Source organism: Microcaecilia unicolor, chromosome 8 (genome assembly GCF_901765095.1).
Source record: "Microcaecilia unicolor chromosome 8, aMicUni1.1, whole genome shotgun sequence".
Lineage (NCBI taxonomy): Eukaryota > Metazoa > Chordata > Amphibia > Gymnophiona > Siphonopidae > Microcaecilia > Microcaecilia unicolor.
In genome coordinates this window covers 36,700,087-36,718,243 of record NC_044038.1, presented here as the reverse complement: position 1 = coordinate 36,718,243, position 18,157 = coordinate 36,700,087, and the positions used below count along the sequence as shown (strand labels likewise).

Here is an 18,157-nt window from a genome sequence, read left to right as displayed (position 1 = left end):
CTCACTTGTAATATGGAGATCAGTTGGATTCAATGAACGTTGCTCCAGGAGGAGTTTTGCACAGAAATAATTTAAAGTTCTGCAAAATTCTGCCTGCTTTATTTATAAGTTTTGTCATTCTCCCTTCCACATACTGACACCCCTGACACCAGCTCTCTCTCCCCCTCGGGCTTAACCTGCCCCAGCTCTGTTCCCTACTTATCTTGATCTCCCTTCCTTTCAGCAGGTTCAACCCTAAGTTTTCTCTCTACCCCCTAGTTCTTCCCCAACTTTCTTTTTCTCCGTGCTCCCCTTTTCTCTCTCCCTACTCGCCAGCAAAATGCCCAGCCCTCTCTTCCTCCTTTCAGTTCATTCACTATTTCCTAGCAAGACTTCCCTCAGTATCCTCAAATTCTCTCTTCTTCTTTCTGCTCCCCTCCTTTTCATATACTCTCTCCTTCAGGGTCACCCTTCTAGCTTTCTCATTCTCCCCTCTTCTCCCCTCCCCCCCCCCCCCCCACAAGCAAACCTAAGCATTCACACTTTCTCCACGAACACCATTCCAGCCCCCCCCCCCAAACTCCTCAGTATTCACACTCCTTCCGCAGGCACCACAAGCCCCTCGGCATGCACTTTCCTTCCCTAGGAGTACCACCTGTGGAGCCTGCTGCTGCTTGAGCTGTCCCTCCCCTCAACATAGCAAACCCCCTTATGTTTCAATCATTTTTATTAAGTGACCATAATCAGCTGTAACATTTCACATTACATAAGTAAGTTCCATAACAGCAATTGGCATATCTTCACATTTTGTATTTTTATTGATGATAGTAGTAGTATTCTGTTCCTTTCCTAACCCCATTGGGAAAATCCTTCAGCATGTGCTCGCTCTCCTTCCCCAGGAACACACCCCTAAGCTTGCTCTATTCCTCCCCCCACCACCACCAAATAAAATACCTTAATGTGATTTGTTTCTCCTTCCCCCCTTTATCTCACCTCCTACCATCCCCCAACCTCCCCGCCAGAAAGAAACTCAGTATACTCTTTCCATTCCCACAGCTAGAAATGCGTGGTGAGGAAGAGAGTAGTTACTCATCAGGCCTTGTCCTCTGCTGCCAAGTGTCCTGTTAATTTGAACCACACAGCTGTAATGTGTCCACAGTTCAAATTAATGGTTAGGCCCAGGACAGCAGAGGAGGAGGATGCGACCTGATGAGCAGCTGCTCCCTTCCTCCTTGATGTGTATTCCTAGCTGTGTGGACTGTGAACAGCAGAGACTGCTATGGGAGTGGTGAGTTTTTCAGGTGCAGGGGAGAGGAGCAGCATGATATCGGCTGCTGCTGCCTGTGTGGATAACCCTTTTCCTGTGCAGATTCCGCTAGGAGTAATTGAATAGGAAACAATTTGTAAAACTTGCTCTAGTGTATGCAGGGGAACTTTGGGAGAGCAATTTAAGATTTAACAAGTGGGCAGAGCATGACTCAGAATTCTTTCCAACTCCTCTGTCTGCCTAGAGAGGATTGAGGGTTTGAATGGAGCACTTTCCAAACATTCTACAAACTTAAACAGAATAAAATGAAACCAGGTGACATATCTAACAATTAGATATTACTTTCATCAAATTTCAAGCTATGGATTAAGCCACAGGGTGTCACTGTCCCACGGTAACATGTATTGTCATCCTTCACCACCTTTAGCTGGCAGTAGCAAACTGTGCTTTTTAGTCACTACATATCACAGTACATAGCAACCATTAAGAAAGCTATTCAGTTCAGTCACTAGGATTTCACAGAATTTAAAACAAAGAAAATGAAATACGTATCAGGATCACTTGAGCAGGCAGCAGAAAAGGGGGGTGGGGTGGAGAAAGCATGCAGAACAATGCTTATGGAACTTATTTAGAGTTCCTGTTTATGTGGACTCCATTTTTCTGTGACCTGTGACCATTTTTAATTTTCATGGTTATTCACTGGTTTTGCCTGCATTCCAAATGTTGGTTCCATTAATGTTTTGGGATTTATCCCCCCCCCCCCCCCCCCCCCCCACAACTGTCTCAACCCCCTGTGTTTCTTTCCAACATCTATTGGGCTGGAAAAAATAAAAAGGGCTCTCAGATGTAAAGTCAATCCAACTTCCAGATTTTGGAAAGTATAGCTTTTTGCTGGAGGGCCTCTTGTACTATGCTGCTTGTTCTGCTAAGTAAAGGATCTTAAGAAATTATATTCCAGCAGTTTGTCTAGTCCTTACTTTTGTAAAACATTTTGTTCTCACTTTATCTGCAGTGAATGAAAGCAGTTCTGTGTTGTTCATGGTGCCATTAACTATGATTCACAGAGACAGGTTGGTTAGAAAACAATTTACTCTTTGGGTTCGATGGAAAAAGGCACTTTAACCAGTCATAGAATTCATTTCAATATCTTCCAGATTTCTTCTTAATTGGTGAGCATAGTTTGTGTCAAAGCCACAAGAATACAGTTAATACAGACATTCATTATGCCTTGTTGGCTCTTGCCTGGGTGTCCATGTTGCTTTATGAAGTAACTAGTAAAACAGGCCCGTTTCTAACACAAATGAAACGGGCGCTAGCAAGGTTTTTCTTGGAGTGTGCATGTTTGAGAGACTGTGTGTGTGAGAGAGAGAGTGGATGTGTGTGTGTGTGAGAGAGAGTCGATGTGCGAGTGTCTGTGTGTGACAGAGAGAGAGTGACTGCTGGGTGCGAATGGTTCTCCTCTGTCCCCTGCTCCCCCTCCAGCCACCCAGCGATTCTCCTCTCTTCACTGCTCCCCCTCCAGCCACCCAGAGATTCCCTACTGTCACCTGCTCCCCCTCCAGCCGCCCACCGATTCTCCTCTCTCCCCTGCCCCCCCTCCAGCCACCCTGCGATTCTCCTCGCTCCCCTGTTTACCTCCGTTGAAGCGGCCGTGTCTTTGAAAGCCCTGCCAGTCTGTAGCCTTCCCTTCGACTTCATTCCCTCAGAGTCCCGCCTGCTGACGTCATTTCCTCTTTCCGTGAGGGCAGGACTCTGAGGGAATGAACTCGAAGGGAAAGCTATAGATGTTGAGGATGTGCCTTGTGCTGCTATCCTGTGGTTGGTCAGTGCTGTTTGTGACGAACCCGGAAGTACGTGACATCAGTTCAAGAGATGGATACAGCGTTACAGACAGCACGAACCCTTCAAACCTTCACTGCCACGGAGTCAGCTTCAGAACATTGGAGGTGCTTTTTATTATATATGCATTGGTATCCCTTTGTTTTCTGGCAGAGATTAGTGTGTGTGTGTGTGTTTCACTTTTAAAGAGCAACGATTTTGTAAAATCTGTGTTCACATTCCTTTCAGATTATTTAACTTTGGGCAGCACAGTAATCTGCCTGGTAACTGGGAACTGTGCATATACTCAGGGCTAGAGACATCTTTAGAACATTTTGTGATTTGGGGGTAGGTCTTAGATTTAGTTTATAATGTGTACGGTGATCTAGTAAAAAGGATTTACAAGACCTACACTCTGTTAGCAATTTAATCTATACCAGTGGTTCCCAAACCTGATCTTGGAGGCACCCCAGCCAGTCAGGTTTTCAAGATATCCATAATGAATATTCATGAGACAGATTTGCATGTACTGCTTGCAAATCTAGCTCATGAATATTCATTGTGGATATCCTGAAAACCTGACTGGCTGGGGTGCCTCCAGGATCAGGTTTGGGAACCACTGATCTATACCACATGTATATGGCTTCATGGGATAGTAATTATATATTGCTGAATCAGTGGAAGAAAACCTGCAGTGATCCCACAGAAATTCATATTTGTACATTCACTGCTGGCATACTCTTAAGCAGATTTGATCTGTTTACATTATGTATCTAGCAGTATAGGATATCATAAAATGTTTAACTAAACTATAATGCAACAATGCCAATGTTTTAAGTTGATTTGGCATAATTATATAACATGGAACAGAGAATGCTAAACTAATGTTGCAAACAGAGGGAATACTAATAAGAGCTTTTATTGATTATCTTTAGGGTGCAAGCCAACATTATTACAGCAGTTTAAATTCATGCATCTTGCGTTACATTTTGATACTGCCTAAACAGCTGGAATAGCCAGTGATGAGCAGGATTAGGTCTTTTAGTGTTTGAAGGAAAATACAGTTGATCAGCTATGGTTCTTTTTAGATGAAAAACAGCAGAGGATACAAGCTGACAGCCAATTCATTTTGCTGATTCATCCATTCCATGGGTGGCTTTAGGCCAAAGCTTGGCTTTCAGATTAAAGGCTGGGAGCGCAAAAGCTGATGGGACTTGAAAGAATGTTGGTAAATTATTGCTGTGTGAAGTAACCGTGTGTTTATTTTATTTTTTTGAAGGGGGTGGCAAATTCTAATTCTTATGTTAAGAGAAATTGCTCTACCACCAATCAAGGCAGTAGTGTTATCAAAATGACAGGTGTGAGAAGTCAAGAATGATCCACTTCTATAAAAGGAAACCCATTATCTCTTTAATATTTCTTGATCATTTCTGCCATACAATATATAGACATTTAATCTGTGAGATTCTTAGATTCTACAACAATCTAAATTAGGTCTTGGAAAAGTTTTTTGCTAACTCTGTTTTCTGGCATGCTTGCAAAATAAAGCTGTTGGTTTAAGTAATGAAACTTTGCAGCAAATGATCAGGAAGCTTTTTCTGGTCAGCAACCAAAGGTATATAAAGAGTAAACGCCTTCTCATTAAAAATCATACAAATTAGTCTGTATGCTGAGCCTTTGATGCAGAATAGTAAGTTTCAATCCATCATTACAAATTTTTGTTTTTTCCTATATACCAAGCGAACTCCATATGACTTATGTTTTATGATAGTAGTAAGTTTGTGTTGACACCACAGTAGTCTATAACAAAAGGCAAAACATTTTCAATATACTGCAATTAATGTTGATAATCGCAAAAATTCACACTCACAGTGAAAGTGTCTATACTGTGTGGAGTATGATTCACATAACCCCCGATTAGTCTAAATCCAGTTCCCACTCATTAGAGAACATTAAAAATTGTCTTAATATAATACCTAGTTAAAATATTACTTACTTGCAGAAAATTTCACTCCGTGTCCAAATGGGGCACTGTAAGAGGCAAACCCCCTTAGGATCCAATTAGTAACCTGTTTGCAGCTGTCTGGGATTTTACTCTTTTTGGATCAAGTGACAAAACCCTAAATGGCAAGAGGTTTGATTTGATTTAACTCAGAATTTATTGTTTTGCAGGTTGCCAATTCTTTGGATTTGCATCCTAGTTGTACAAAAAAGGTTTAGCAAGGTGTAGCTGGTTTTGTGAACCTGCAGACTTGGCATATGTGGCAAACTACTCATCTGGCATGAATGGCAGAATTTAAATTTTGAAGAGTTAAATGACAACCCTTTCCCAGTCTTTTAGCATGTAACCCTTCGAGGTCTCTCATAAAAAAAACAAAACTTTCATTTAATTTTATGGCAAAAAAAATGAGCAAAAACGTACTGTGTAATTTGGCACTGAAGCAAATGGTCTAGGTTAATCATATCTGCATGTACTTCTGTGGACTGAAGTACTGAAAGCATTGTGCACTTGCATAAATCAATGAAATGAGATTAGTTTGCTCTTGCACATGCCCATAGTGACAGTTTATGTGGTAAATGCTTTTCTTGATAGCATTGTCCTAAGCTCTTGTTTTGGTTCTCATCACTTTGAAATGTGAAGTTAGCATCAAAGATAACACTGAATTATCTAGATTGGCACAGTGCACCAAGCATAATTGCTCAACAATTACAAGTAAGCTGTCATACTAACTATATAATTTTTTTTTCTCGGGGAGGAGGAATATTTCAGTTGTACAGTGTCTGCCATTCCAATACATTGTATTTTTTTAACATTGGAAAATGTATGGATTTGAAGGCTCACTATAGTCCTCTTGTAGTTTTGTGATTGGATTCATTCAGGGTGTGGACAGGCTCATTAACTGTACCTGTTCCTAGTTGTTGTAACCACAAGGGGGGAGGGTTGGAGCAGTGTTAGAGAGTTATGCTTTTAATTGACTTGTCAAGGTTTTGATGCCGTGATTCTTTTAGGCTGCTATGTGTGTTCAATCTAGCCAAACCTCTGGTGATAAGGCTTCAAAAGTATCCATTTCCAGAGGGTGTTGACCACATCTCTCATGTTTCTGGTCAGTTGCAGACATGGGCTGAATAGAAGTGCAGCTTTACTATAGGTTAAACTAGGAATCTAAAGTTTCCTAACTTGTAAGAAATGAAAGTGGAGTTTGTGCTTGCAGCATCAGAGCAGTATTAGATTGACTCTTGACTTTTTTTTTTTTAAATGTTTTTAGATTTTCTAGAACCAGTTCTTGATCCTTGTATGGCTTTCTCAAATGTGGGGTCCGCAGTCTGAGCCACACTCCTCCATTCAGTTCTTTTACTTGATCCTTCCTTGTGAATATTTATCAGCCTTTTTCCATTGGCTCTTCCCCGTCCATCTTCATTTTCTAGAACTTTCCTGTTTCTTTTCACATTTTGAAACTACTGTTATCTAATTGTAAAATAGTTTACCAATTTCTATGTAAATGTTAACAATGGAGTAGTAACCCAACATCTGCTTCTATGGTAAAGAAAATAATTGGGGCTTAATCAAACTTTCCATTTGGCTTACTGGATTTTCACAAGATTCTGTTTCGATTTACTGTAAAGTTCTGGTTCATATGTTCTTTTATCTTAGTCTTATAGCATCATCCTAAAGCCGCCTTAATTTTATTTTTTTTTTTTTTAACAGCCGTCAACACCAGCAAGTATGCAGAAAGCTATCGGATTCAACCTACGCAGAGTATGTGGAGAAGAAGCATGAGCAGAAACAGCCAAAGAGAAAATGGTCTGAGAACAGCTGGAAAGAAATAGAGAGGAAGAGGTTAAAAACTCACTATGTACCATATATGCCACAGACTCTAGATTACTTTACTAATAGGTGAGTCTTTTTATAACTAGCTGCCTTTACAATTGAGTATCCATTATTGTTGCCTTCTCTCTTTTTCTGGCTTCTACTGTTTTCTGTAACACCACTAGCTATATATACTAAACTGTCTTTAGTAGTGGTTACAACTTAAGACGGACATACAAGAAAATAGATGTTAAGAAAACAATTAAAACTTCTAGGGCCTCAATCAAAAGAAACATGGGTTAAGATTTGAAAGCACCTTCACAAATGGGATTTTAGACTGGATTTGAATGAGAGAGAGAGCATGGCATACTTACACAGGAAATCTGTTTCAAGTGTACTGCATAGCAAGGTAGAAAGCGAGGTTTGAAGTTGACATTTGAGGAGAAGGGCATAGATAGGGTGATTTGCTTAATGGGTGGAATTCACCAGGAGGGGGTGGAGGTAGAGGATTGGTGCAGGGTTAGCAAGCTTGTAAGAAAAGCTTGATAGAAATATGCGTATTAGAAGCAACCAAATCTATTTTTATTTAAACAATTTATAATCCCACTCCATCTACAGTTCAGAGCAGTTCACAACCAAACATGCAACACACAACAGATACAAATAGAATATATTTGGATGTACATCACTTAAAAATGAGATCAATATTTAGCCATCAGCACATCTTGATCCTATGCTGGTGTAATATCACATGTTATAGTTCATGATAAAAGCCTCTGTGATATATGTTTATCTACAAGACTTGTTTTTGTCAGTGGGTTTGCACAAGATTTTCTGCTATCTTCTTTACCTGTGCTTTTAGCTGTGGCATGTTGGGTTGTTTCTACAAGGAGAAGCAGAGCTCTGAATCCTTACTCATGGGTGACTTCACTGCCATATGATAGATAAAAATCCATACTAAAGGAGCTCTCATTAATTTTATAAGGAAGGCTGTCCCACTTCATTTAGAGACAGAGGAGCCTGGGGTAGAAACATTGGATGTCCTCCAATTCCCCACCCAAAGGAAGCTGCAATGGTGCCCTTTCACAGAATCCTGAAGCATGTAAAGATGAGAATGTGGGAGACCACTGCTATCTCCTATTAATAAGAAGGTTGTATATATAGAGTCCAAAAGGCTTCGGGATTTGAGAAGAAGCAGTTTCTTCACCGTTCTATGGTGGTTGAATCCATTCTCAAAAGAGCCAAGAGTTCCAAGTCTCACTCCTCTGTGCCTACTAGGAGGGAGGCTCGAATACTGTGCTATGTAGGTAAAACAAAACAAAATACCGGAGCTGCAATGGCTTACAATAGGCACTTCTGTTGCATGTGACTGAACCTGAGCTAATGAGTACTACAGCTGTGCAGGATAAGTGATGCCTAAGAACCTAATTAGTGATCAACCAGACTAGGTGGGCCTGAGGCAAGAGTAGTTGGTGACCAAACTGAGACTAGGTGGGCCTGGAACTATGCCCTCTGGTATTAGCATTGCTTCCCAAGAAGGGTGATTGAATTAGATATGAAGAAAATGTATAAGGAGGGTCTTTTAGGGATATGGAGGGTGGCTTGGTGTGGATAAATATCTGAATAAGTGATAGGTGATGCTGGAAGAAGTAAGAGAGTCTAGAAAAGCTTTGCTGAGTATGTTGCCAGCATTCCCAGTGCTGGAAGGAACTTAAACGAGTAATGCGGCTATTGGAAAGTAGAAATACTGGACAGGTTTGAGGCGTACAGCTACATAGCAAGTATCTGTAGAGCTCACATAGTAAAGAAAAGATTACACGTATGATAGGCATCACTATGTTGGGATAAGTGTGAGGTATGATGGAGAGACATGAGCAGTAAATACAAAATGGTGGGAGGTGCTATCTTAGTATTAGCCTTTTGGAAAGAATCAGTGAAGCACAGACAGAAGATTAAAATGGATGTGTATGTAAAATGTTTATGGAGTATGTGAAAGGATGTCCTGTTTAGCATCAGTAGCTACAGATGAGAGTATTTTTTTCTGAAAATGCACTCAATGGGTGGTGACTCCAAATACCAGTTTGATGGTAACTGAAGAACATCTTCAAATGCTTTGAGATTTCTCATCCCTAAGCCTGCTTTTGGAATCAAGCTGACTTATTTGACATGGAGAAAGGCTGCTCCTTTTACATAGTCAGCAAATTCCAGGATACTGTCTCGTGGGAAGAACTGGGCAGCATTCCAGTTATTTATATTTACACGTTCTTCAGGTTTAAGAAGCGGTACATTCATCCACCAGCAACTGTAATTATAACATGCTGCTGTAAAAAGAGATTTCTACTATTTTGACTTTATATACAAGATCAATTCAGTAGTTGTATTGTGATAATTTTTGTGTGCACGGCATTTTTCTCTTTATTTCTCATTTTCAAAGGGATAGCTCTACCCAAGCATTTCAGGCTAGAAGATAGAGGAGTGTGGTAGCCGTGTTAGTCCACTCTTAAGGTTATCCATAAGGTTTTCCATGTTTTATTTTGTTTGATTTCTATTGATAAGGCTAGAAGATCAAATTGCTTTGTGCACACTGGATTTGATTTGTACATTTAGAAATGATGATTGTGCCTGGCAAAGTGCAAAAACAAATCTGTGTTCATCTATTTAGCCTTTCTCGAAATACAGCCTTTGTTTTTAAGGGGCTGTCCATTACAACAATCTGGAATCAAAGGGAATGATTGAAGGATGTGATCTCTTAAGTTTAAATGTGGCAAGTAGTGTTTTTAAATTTTTTACATTAACAGTTTTGTCTGTGGTTAAAATGACAAAGAACAAGTGATACAATCTTCCCAGTGTAGTTACACTTTATATAGAAAGATATTGGTATAGATAAATTCTATGGGACATGATTCTCTCAGTCTAGCACAAAAAGAAAAAAAAAGGAGATTAAACAAAAAAACACACACAAAAAAATGTAGCTTTAATCTACATAAAGGAATCCTGTTCAGAAGGAATGGATCCTAAGGAGCTTAGCCGAGATTGGGTGGCAGAGCCGGTGGCGGGAGGCGGGGATGGTGCTGGGCAGACTTATACGGTCAGTGCCAGAGCCGGTGGTTGGGAGACGGGACTGGTGGTTGGGAAGCGGGGATAGTGCTGGGCAGACTTATACGGTCTGTGCCAGAACCGATGGTGGGAGGCGGGGCTGGTCACCCTACAGTAGGAAGTCACTAATGGAATACAGAGCTTGGGTAGATGGGGCAGAAGTTATCCCTTGAACTTAAGTGTTCTGGTGTCTTTCCTAAATCCTGCTTTTTGCTGTGCAGTAGTGTTTTTTGCTGAAGATCACAAACCAAGCAAATGCTAGAGCAGTATATACCAGAACAGCCTTGGAGACCATGCCAGGGCTTCATTCTTACAATCGGTTGTTTAGCAGGTGGATGTGAAAGCCTGCGTTCCTTAAAGTAGTAGTTTTCAGCCCAGTCCTTAGGACATGCTCAGTCAGTGGCATTTTTAGGATATCCTTAGGGAGTATGACTGAGAAATTTGCATGCACTGCCTCCATTGTGCGATGCTCTAGCTCCTTTATGTTGTGGCTATCCTGAAAACTTGACTGGGTCTGTCGTGAGGACAAGACTGAGAGCAACTGCTTTTATGTTAGGTTATTAATGTGGCGGGATTAGTTTTACTTGTTTGTGAATGTGTTTAAAACTATTTTGCACCACCTACCTGCTGGCAATTTGTTTTCACACGTCACGCTATTTCTGAGACAGAATTGACTAGTTGCTTCAAAATCTTGAGGTACTAAGCACAAGTCTTACTCAAGTTTCATAGTCCTGCTGGCAGGATGTAAATTAACTAGTGGCAGGAGGATGAGGCAGCTGTCGTCTTAAAGTATTCCCAGTGCCCCCATCCTCTATATGAGGGGAAGATTCCATAAAGGCACTAAATGATCACCGCCTGTTCAAAGACCAAAAGGGTTTTGACATGTAATCTTCTGTAACTTGGGATAGTTTCCTTTCTTCTAGCTGACATTTCTTTAAATCAGCAATTATAGTTTGCACAGTTTTTACCTGAATTTCTTCACATTGTGAAGTTTTGTGGTAGTTAATAGAACAGTGGTAAGTTTCAGTGAAGAAAAGAAAACTTTCACAAGGGTTCCAGGTCAGTGATCTGGCTAAAAATCAGCACTGGTAGTATTATACACACCTTTATTTGCATGAGCTTTGGCAGTCAAGCCCTTTTGTGCCTTTGATTTCAGTAACCCACAACACCTGGTTTTCCAAGGTGATCCTATCCCAGGCCAACCCCTGGTTATTTTCCAAGCTTTGCCAGTTTGGGGCATATTCAGGCATCTTATATAATAATACTCACCCTCAACGTTCTGAGGACACTGACGTCACTTCCCTCATCAAAACGGGTTTGAAGGGTTTGTGGTGGTGAAGCCACCGAAATCACCGTCTTGGGGCCCCGCCCTCGCGTCAAACGTGATGACGTCGAGGGCGGAGCAATGGCGTCACACACCGAGGGCGGAGCAGTGGCGTACGGTGCGTTCAGGAGGTGCGGAGCAATGGAGTAAGAACGACGAAGGGGTCGGTAGGGAGGGAGAAGGGGGGTGTTGGGGAGGAAAACCTTGCTAGCGCCCGTTTCATTTGCTCCAGAAACGGGCCTCTTTTACTAGTGATATAATAAAGCAAAACTCTGCTAGCCAACAATATGAAGATTGAAGGTTCTAGTATAACCAACTTAGGGGCAATTTTGTGTGGTTGCAATAATGATTGAGGGTGTGCCTGCAATATTCTGTTCAGATTGTGTTGCCAGCATATTATTGTATACCTTTAATGCATTTACACTGTCATTAAGCATATAGAAATTGCAGTCTTGTAGTAGATGGAGGAGTGGCCTAGTGGTTAGGGTGGTGGACTTTGGTCCTGGGGAACTGAGGAACTGAGTTCGATTCCTGGCACAGACAGCTCCTTGTGACTCTGGGCAAGTCACTTAACCCTCCATTGCCTGCCGCATTGAGCCTGCCATGAGTGGGAAAGCGCGGAGTACAAATGTAACAAAAAAATAAATAAATAAATAAAATAAAATAGATTATTAAAAAGAAAGTTTCCTAGTCACTGTACTACAGAATCTTAAGGGTCTTATGGTATCAAATTGATTTTATGAAGATTTGTGGTATCCTCATAAATGGGGGAATGAGTAAACCTTTCCTAGACACTTTTTCTTTAAATCTGGTGTTCCTGCTGAATTTAACAACTACTGGTATTCTACTAACAGTCGGGGTAGCATGACAGCAGTATACAGCCCGAGGAGCTCAGTCAGCTGTCTGAGATCACCACATCCTGTTGAATAACGTTCATAATCTAATATTAATGCTAATCAAATATGTTTGATTTGACCAAGTGTGGCTCCTCTCGCCAACATTTTATTTGTATACCTGGTTCTTGCTAGACCTGTGTGTGTAATGGTATCTATGGCGGAATGCTGGTTTATGTCCATGTACTAAAGTGTCCTGGTATGTATTTAAGAATGCTGTTAAAGGCCAAATCAGTGATCTAATAGTACATCTGTTACATCTTTTTTTTTTTTATTTAACAGAGTAATCTATTTTTTAAAACAGGCTTTGGTAGGTGACAGTGGTAAGACCTCCTTGTGTACATCAAATATAAGTGCTTTGAATTTTTTGTTTCATTTTTAATACTATATTGGAGGAAGAGGAAACTGAACATACTAAATTTTTAGTCTGCCATTTTCATTGAATGTATACAGAACATATACAGAGTAAAACTGATAAGGGGAGACATTTGAAGTTGGTGGCAAGTAGAAAAACGAGTTAAATGGGTAGAGACTCTTTGGTGAAATAATGGGGTGTTTGAAAATTATTCTGTACTTTGTTCAGCTTTCCTTAGAAGAGGTTCTAGATACAAATTGTGTATTTAAACCTATGTACTAAATATCCCCCTCTCCCTCCAATTCAGAAGAAAAACCTGATAAAATTAGCTTGCAATAAGTACATTACTATACTCAGATTTGTATTTTCATTTTCAGCTACATAAATTATGTATCCTAATATGCAAAATGCTGGAAAGGAGAGAGCACATTTTGGAAGGCTACTCTGTTTCGCGCACTTGGGATACACAGCCAATTAAGTAGCTTAATTTCTCTGAGGAGAAGCAGGCCATACTCTCACATATGCCTTTAAGAGCATGCACAGTGTCTCAACCCCTTCCCACCTACCGCAAGAGCGTTGGACCAGCAGTCTCATGTGCTGTGAGGAGAGGACACATAATCCATGGCTCCTCACACTGTCTGGGGCATGACTTGCCTTTTTGAGCAGGTTGTGCCGTCCCTGGGAGATTTTTTTTTCTCCTATTTTTTTTTTTTTTTTCGTTTTTGTGCCTTTATTTCTCCTTTCCCTTACTGTTTTAGGTATTTTTTCACATGTTTAGGTTTTCTTGGGGTTCTTTTTGCACTCTTTAAGACCTCTTAGGCCTGAGCTCTGGTCAGGATTTGTTCCCTGTTTTTTTTTTCTGGTTCTTTGCCCCTTTTTCTGGCACCATCAAGCTGTTTGATTTGGCCATGGCTGTTTTTCCTTCGTGCCATCAAAGGTTCCCAGTGGCTTTAAGTGCTGTACCCGGTGCACTCTGAAAAAGACACTCATTCTTGGTGTCTTCAGTGTTTGAGACCTAAACATACCACTTCCAGCTGTGTTCTTTGCCTTCGTATAAAAGAAAATAACTCAGCTGGTTAGAGAGGCTCAACGAAAAACTTTGTGGAGCCCAGTATCAGCTTTGGTGTCTGCATCGACATTGAGATTTGTATCAGGTGTATTAGTCCCTAGATCTTCTTTCTTGCCCTACACAGACCCTGCTTGAGTACCTTCTACACATCTCTGAGTCTGGTCTCGTGTCTAACTCTGTAATGGTTTGCCTCAGTGCAATTAGTGCTTACCATCACCATGTAGAGCCCATCTCTAGACAGCTTTTGGTTTGCTTTTGACAAAGCTCTCTATTAAATTCTCCACCTGTGTCATGGGACCTCAACGTCGTCCTCACCCAGCTGATGAAAGCTCCTTTTGAGCCATTTGATTCCTATCATCTGAAGTACTTGACCTGGAAGGTCTTGTTTTTGGTGGCTGTTAATTCAGCTTGCAAGGTAAGTGAGCTTCAGGCCCTTGTAGCGGTCCACCTTACACTAAGTTTCATCACAACAGTGTAGTTCTCCACACGCACCCTAAGTTCCTGCCTAAGGTTGTGTTGGAATTCGATCTAAATTAGTCTTTTGTTCTACCAATATTCTTTCCCAAACCTCATGCCCATCCTGGCACTGCAAATCTTGGACTGCAAGCGAGCATTGGCCTTTTACTTGTAGCGGGCTAGGCCCTACAGACCAAACAGGATGGGAGTTGCCATCGGGAAATGCACAATCTCCAATTGGCTGGCAGTCTGCATTTCTTTCACTTATGCCAAAGCCAGGCTGACTCTTGAGGGTCCTGTCAAGGCTCATAATGTCAGAGCTATGACTGTGTCGGTAGCCCACTTGAAGTCAGCCTCCATTGAAAGAGATTTGAAAGGCTGCAATGTGGTCTTCAGTCCACACATTCACATCTCACTACTGCCTTGAGAAGGATACCCGACATGATAGTTGGTTTGGACTAGGGTTGCCAACTAGTTCCAGATTTGCCCGACATGGTTGCTTTAGTCCTGGACTTACCCCAATGCATACAGGGACTTGTAGCCTGGCTTTTCTTAGAGAAGCCAATAGGGAAATCAGAACCACAAGTCCCTGCATGGCATGGTGTAAGGCCGGGACTGGATCAACCCTGTCAGGCAAATCTGGATCTAGTTGGCAACTCTATTTTGGTCAGTCAGTGCTGCAGGATTTGTTTGGGGGTCTAAAATCCAACTCCCCCTCTCCCCCCAGGCCTTTTTTTGTTCTGTTACAGGCTGAACTCTTGCACAGTTTTGGGTTAATTGGTTTTTAACCTTGCCATTGTGAGTTCTAATTGACCAATGATTTTTTTCGGTGAGCTTGGTAGCTAGGGATTCCCACATGTGAGAATAAGGCCTGCTTTGTCCTCGGAGAAAGTGAAGATACTTACCTGTAACAAGTATTCTCTGAGGACAGCAGCCCACTTATTCTCATATACCCTCCCTCCTCCCCTTGGAGTTGATTTCATGCTATAGTATTGTACTGCTGGTCCCATGCTCTCGCGGCAGGTGGGAAGGCACTCATACATGCTGTGTGTGATCTTAAAGGCATATTTACTCTTTAATGCGCCGCACCAGATGATGGGGATGTCATCCACATGTGAGAATGAATGGCCTGCTGTTCTCAGAGAACACCTGCTATAGGTAAGTATCTTCACTTTGTTGCATGTGCCTCAGATCCGTTAATATCTTGCATAGAGCAACAAAACATCCCACTTCATTTTGATATTTTTTTTTCATCCACGGCTACCCAGAGACTTTTCCCTTTTTTTAATCGACCCCTCCATCCTTCTGGCCATTACACCAACTGCCCTGAGGCTCAGAGCCATACCCCAGGCCTCCATCATGGGTAAGTCTGGCCACTGTCACCCTTATTGTTTGAGGATTGAACCTGGAACTTTTCCATATGGTATCATGCAGTGCTGCCCCTGAGCCACAGATAGGTCATCCCATATTTTAAGTGTATGGTTCCGATTTCTGAAATAATATTCTAGCATGTAAAAGGATACCTAACAGCTGAACTTTCCTGTGCAGTAGATATGTAGCTGTACGACTGTAGGCTGTTTTGACATACTTGATTCCATAGTATGTTGGTTAAATGATTTGTATGTATTATGTGATTTTTTTTTTTTTTTTTAATGTTGTTAACTGCTTTGCGATTTGCAAAAAGTGCTATGGAAAGCCTTTTAATGAGTTAAACTAAACTAAATGGCTTAGATTTATGCCAGTGACACAGTTTAGCAACAGAGCTCAAACATACTGTTGTAGTAATATCAAATTCTAGTTTGGCAGCAGTAAAAGTCAGTGGCATCCATATTCAGGGTAAATTAATTCAGATGGTATGCAATGTAATACCATTGCTTAAACCCCAGTAGAGCTTTGTGTCACTTCGTTCATACCTATTTTGTGAAAAAAGAAATTCAAGTAATGTGTTGCTGATGAATACTTGTTCTGCAAGTCAAAATTCAACTTAGGAACAGCAAGAAATATGTACATCTGTTTTTATTTTCTATGGTAACTGCAGCAAGCAGTGGGAGGAATTGCATTTCACCATGTAGAGGCTGATTTTAAAAAGTAAGATGAGCCGCCTAGGCTGCATAGCCCACTGACATGCAGCAGCTTATTCAGGGCACAGGATTAAGTGAGCATACTGTGGTTAACAACACATGGGTTTTTTTGAACATTCATTGTTAAGTGGAATGGCGGGATGGTGCATTTTGAACTAAGATGGCTGTTATTTCACTTATATAATGGGAACAAGATAAAACTGGAAAAAATACTAAGTGGAACTTGTCACAAATGGTGATAACTGGTCAGGTAGATTATGGATCAAGAAACTCCTGAAAGGAGGTTTTCATTCAGTAGTTGTTCAGTCTAGGCCTGCTAGACTAAATTTTCAGTGTTATTTGTCACTTGCTAACCTGTTAGCATCAATACCAGGCGACTAAAACCTGTATGTTCGTAAGTCTATCATTTTATTTCCTAAAACTAGCATTTCATCACTAATTTCAGCAAAGAGCATGTTTTTGAGTTGTGTGAAACTGAGCTTTGCTCTGTAGAGGCATTTCCACACAAAACTATATGTAGTGCTATTATCCATCTAAGGGCTTGATCCACTAAGGACCAAAATCTGTATATGGCGGTAAGAGTTATGCCCAGTTTAACTTGTGTAACTTGAGTAACGAGTCAATCAGCTCTGATAATTGGGTGATAACCAACTAGCACTAATTGGCAACAATTACACACATATCGTATTCTGTAATGATGTATGCATAAATCCTAACGCATGTACATATTTGGGGGTGTGGATAGGGGTGTTTTCTGGGGGCGTTCCCAAATGTTATGTGCATTGATATAGAATATGGCCAAACTGCACCCTAACTTGTAGGTACCTGCATTTAAGCCTACTCGTAGCAGGCCTAACTGCAGTTTATGCCTAAGCATGATTCTATAAAGGACGCACTCTTCAGCACCGATTTTTAGGCACTATTTATAGAATATACCCCTAAGGCTTTTCTCTTGTTCTGTACCTACAGAAAATACCACAAAAGAGAAACCACCTACATGTCAACTGATAGCAAATGTGAAATCATACCATTAAAGTGTAAGCAGAGGCAGCTAATGCTGTACCTTAGAGACTCCACCTGCACTTAAAGTTGCAAAGTGGCTTGCTCTGATAAATCTGTTGAAACCATAAAGCATCAGTTCAGATACTGTTAAGGTACAATGTATTTATTTTATTTATTTATTTATTTGTTACATTTGTATCCCACATTTGCACCACCTGTTCCTCTAACCCCATCCCCACCAACTTACTTAACACCATCTCTCATACTGTCACCCCCCTCCATCTGTCATATCCTCAACCTATCTCTCTCCACTGCAACTGTCCCTGACACCTTCAAGCACGCCGTAGTCACACCTCTCCTGAATAAACCATCACTTGACCCTACCTGTCCCTCCCACTACCGACCCATCTCCCTACTACCCTTCCTCTCCAAAATACTTGAGCGTGCCGTCCACAGCCGCTGCCTTGATTTCTCTCCTCTCATGCCATCCTCGATCCACTTCAATCCGGTTTTTCGCCCTCTACACTCGACAGAAACAGCACTCTCTAAAGTCTGTAATGACCTGTTCCTTGCCAAATCCAGAGGCCACTACTCCATCCTCATCCTCCTCGATCTATCCACCGCTTTTGACTCTGTCAATCATGATTTACTTCTTGCCACACTGTCCTCATTTGGGTTCCAGGGCTCTGGTTCTCCTCCTATCTCTCCCACCACACCTTCAGAGTTCACTCTCTTTGATCTTCCTCCACCCCCCATCCCCCTATCTGTTGGCGTTCCCCAGGGATCTGTCCTTGGACCCCTTCTCTTCTCAATCTACACCTCTTCCCTGGGCTCCCTGATCTCATCTCATGGCTTCCAGTATCATCTCTATGCTGATGACACCCAGCTGTATCTCTCCACACCTGATATCACCGCAGAGACCCAGGCAAAGGTATCGGCCTGCTTATCCGACATTGCTGCCTGGATGTCCAACCGCCACCTGAAACTTGAACATGTCCAAGACCGAGCT

At 41.5% G+C, this 18,157-nt stretch overlaps 1 protein-coding gene across 1 annotated transcript in view; it reads left to right on the top strand.

Moving 5' to 3' along the window:
• The window catches only part of PARN (poly(A)-specific ribonuclease), a 201,257-nt gene that overhangs the window by 153,390 nt on the left and 29,710 nt on the right, over nt 1–18,157 (top strand). The window contains 2 exon segments of the mRNA XM_030211049.1: nt 6,771–6,806; nt 6,809–6,959. Of these exon segments, the coding sequence (XP_030066909.1) occupies nt 6,771–6,806; nt 6,809–6,959 (187 nt within the window).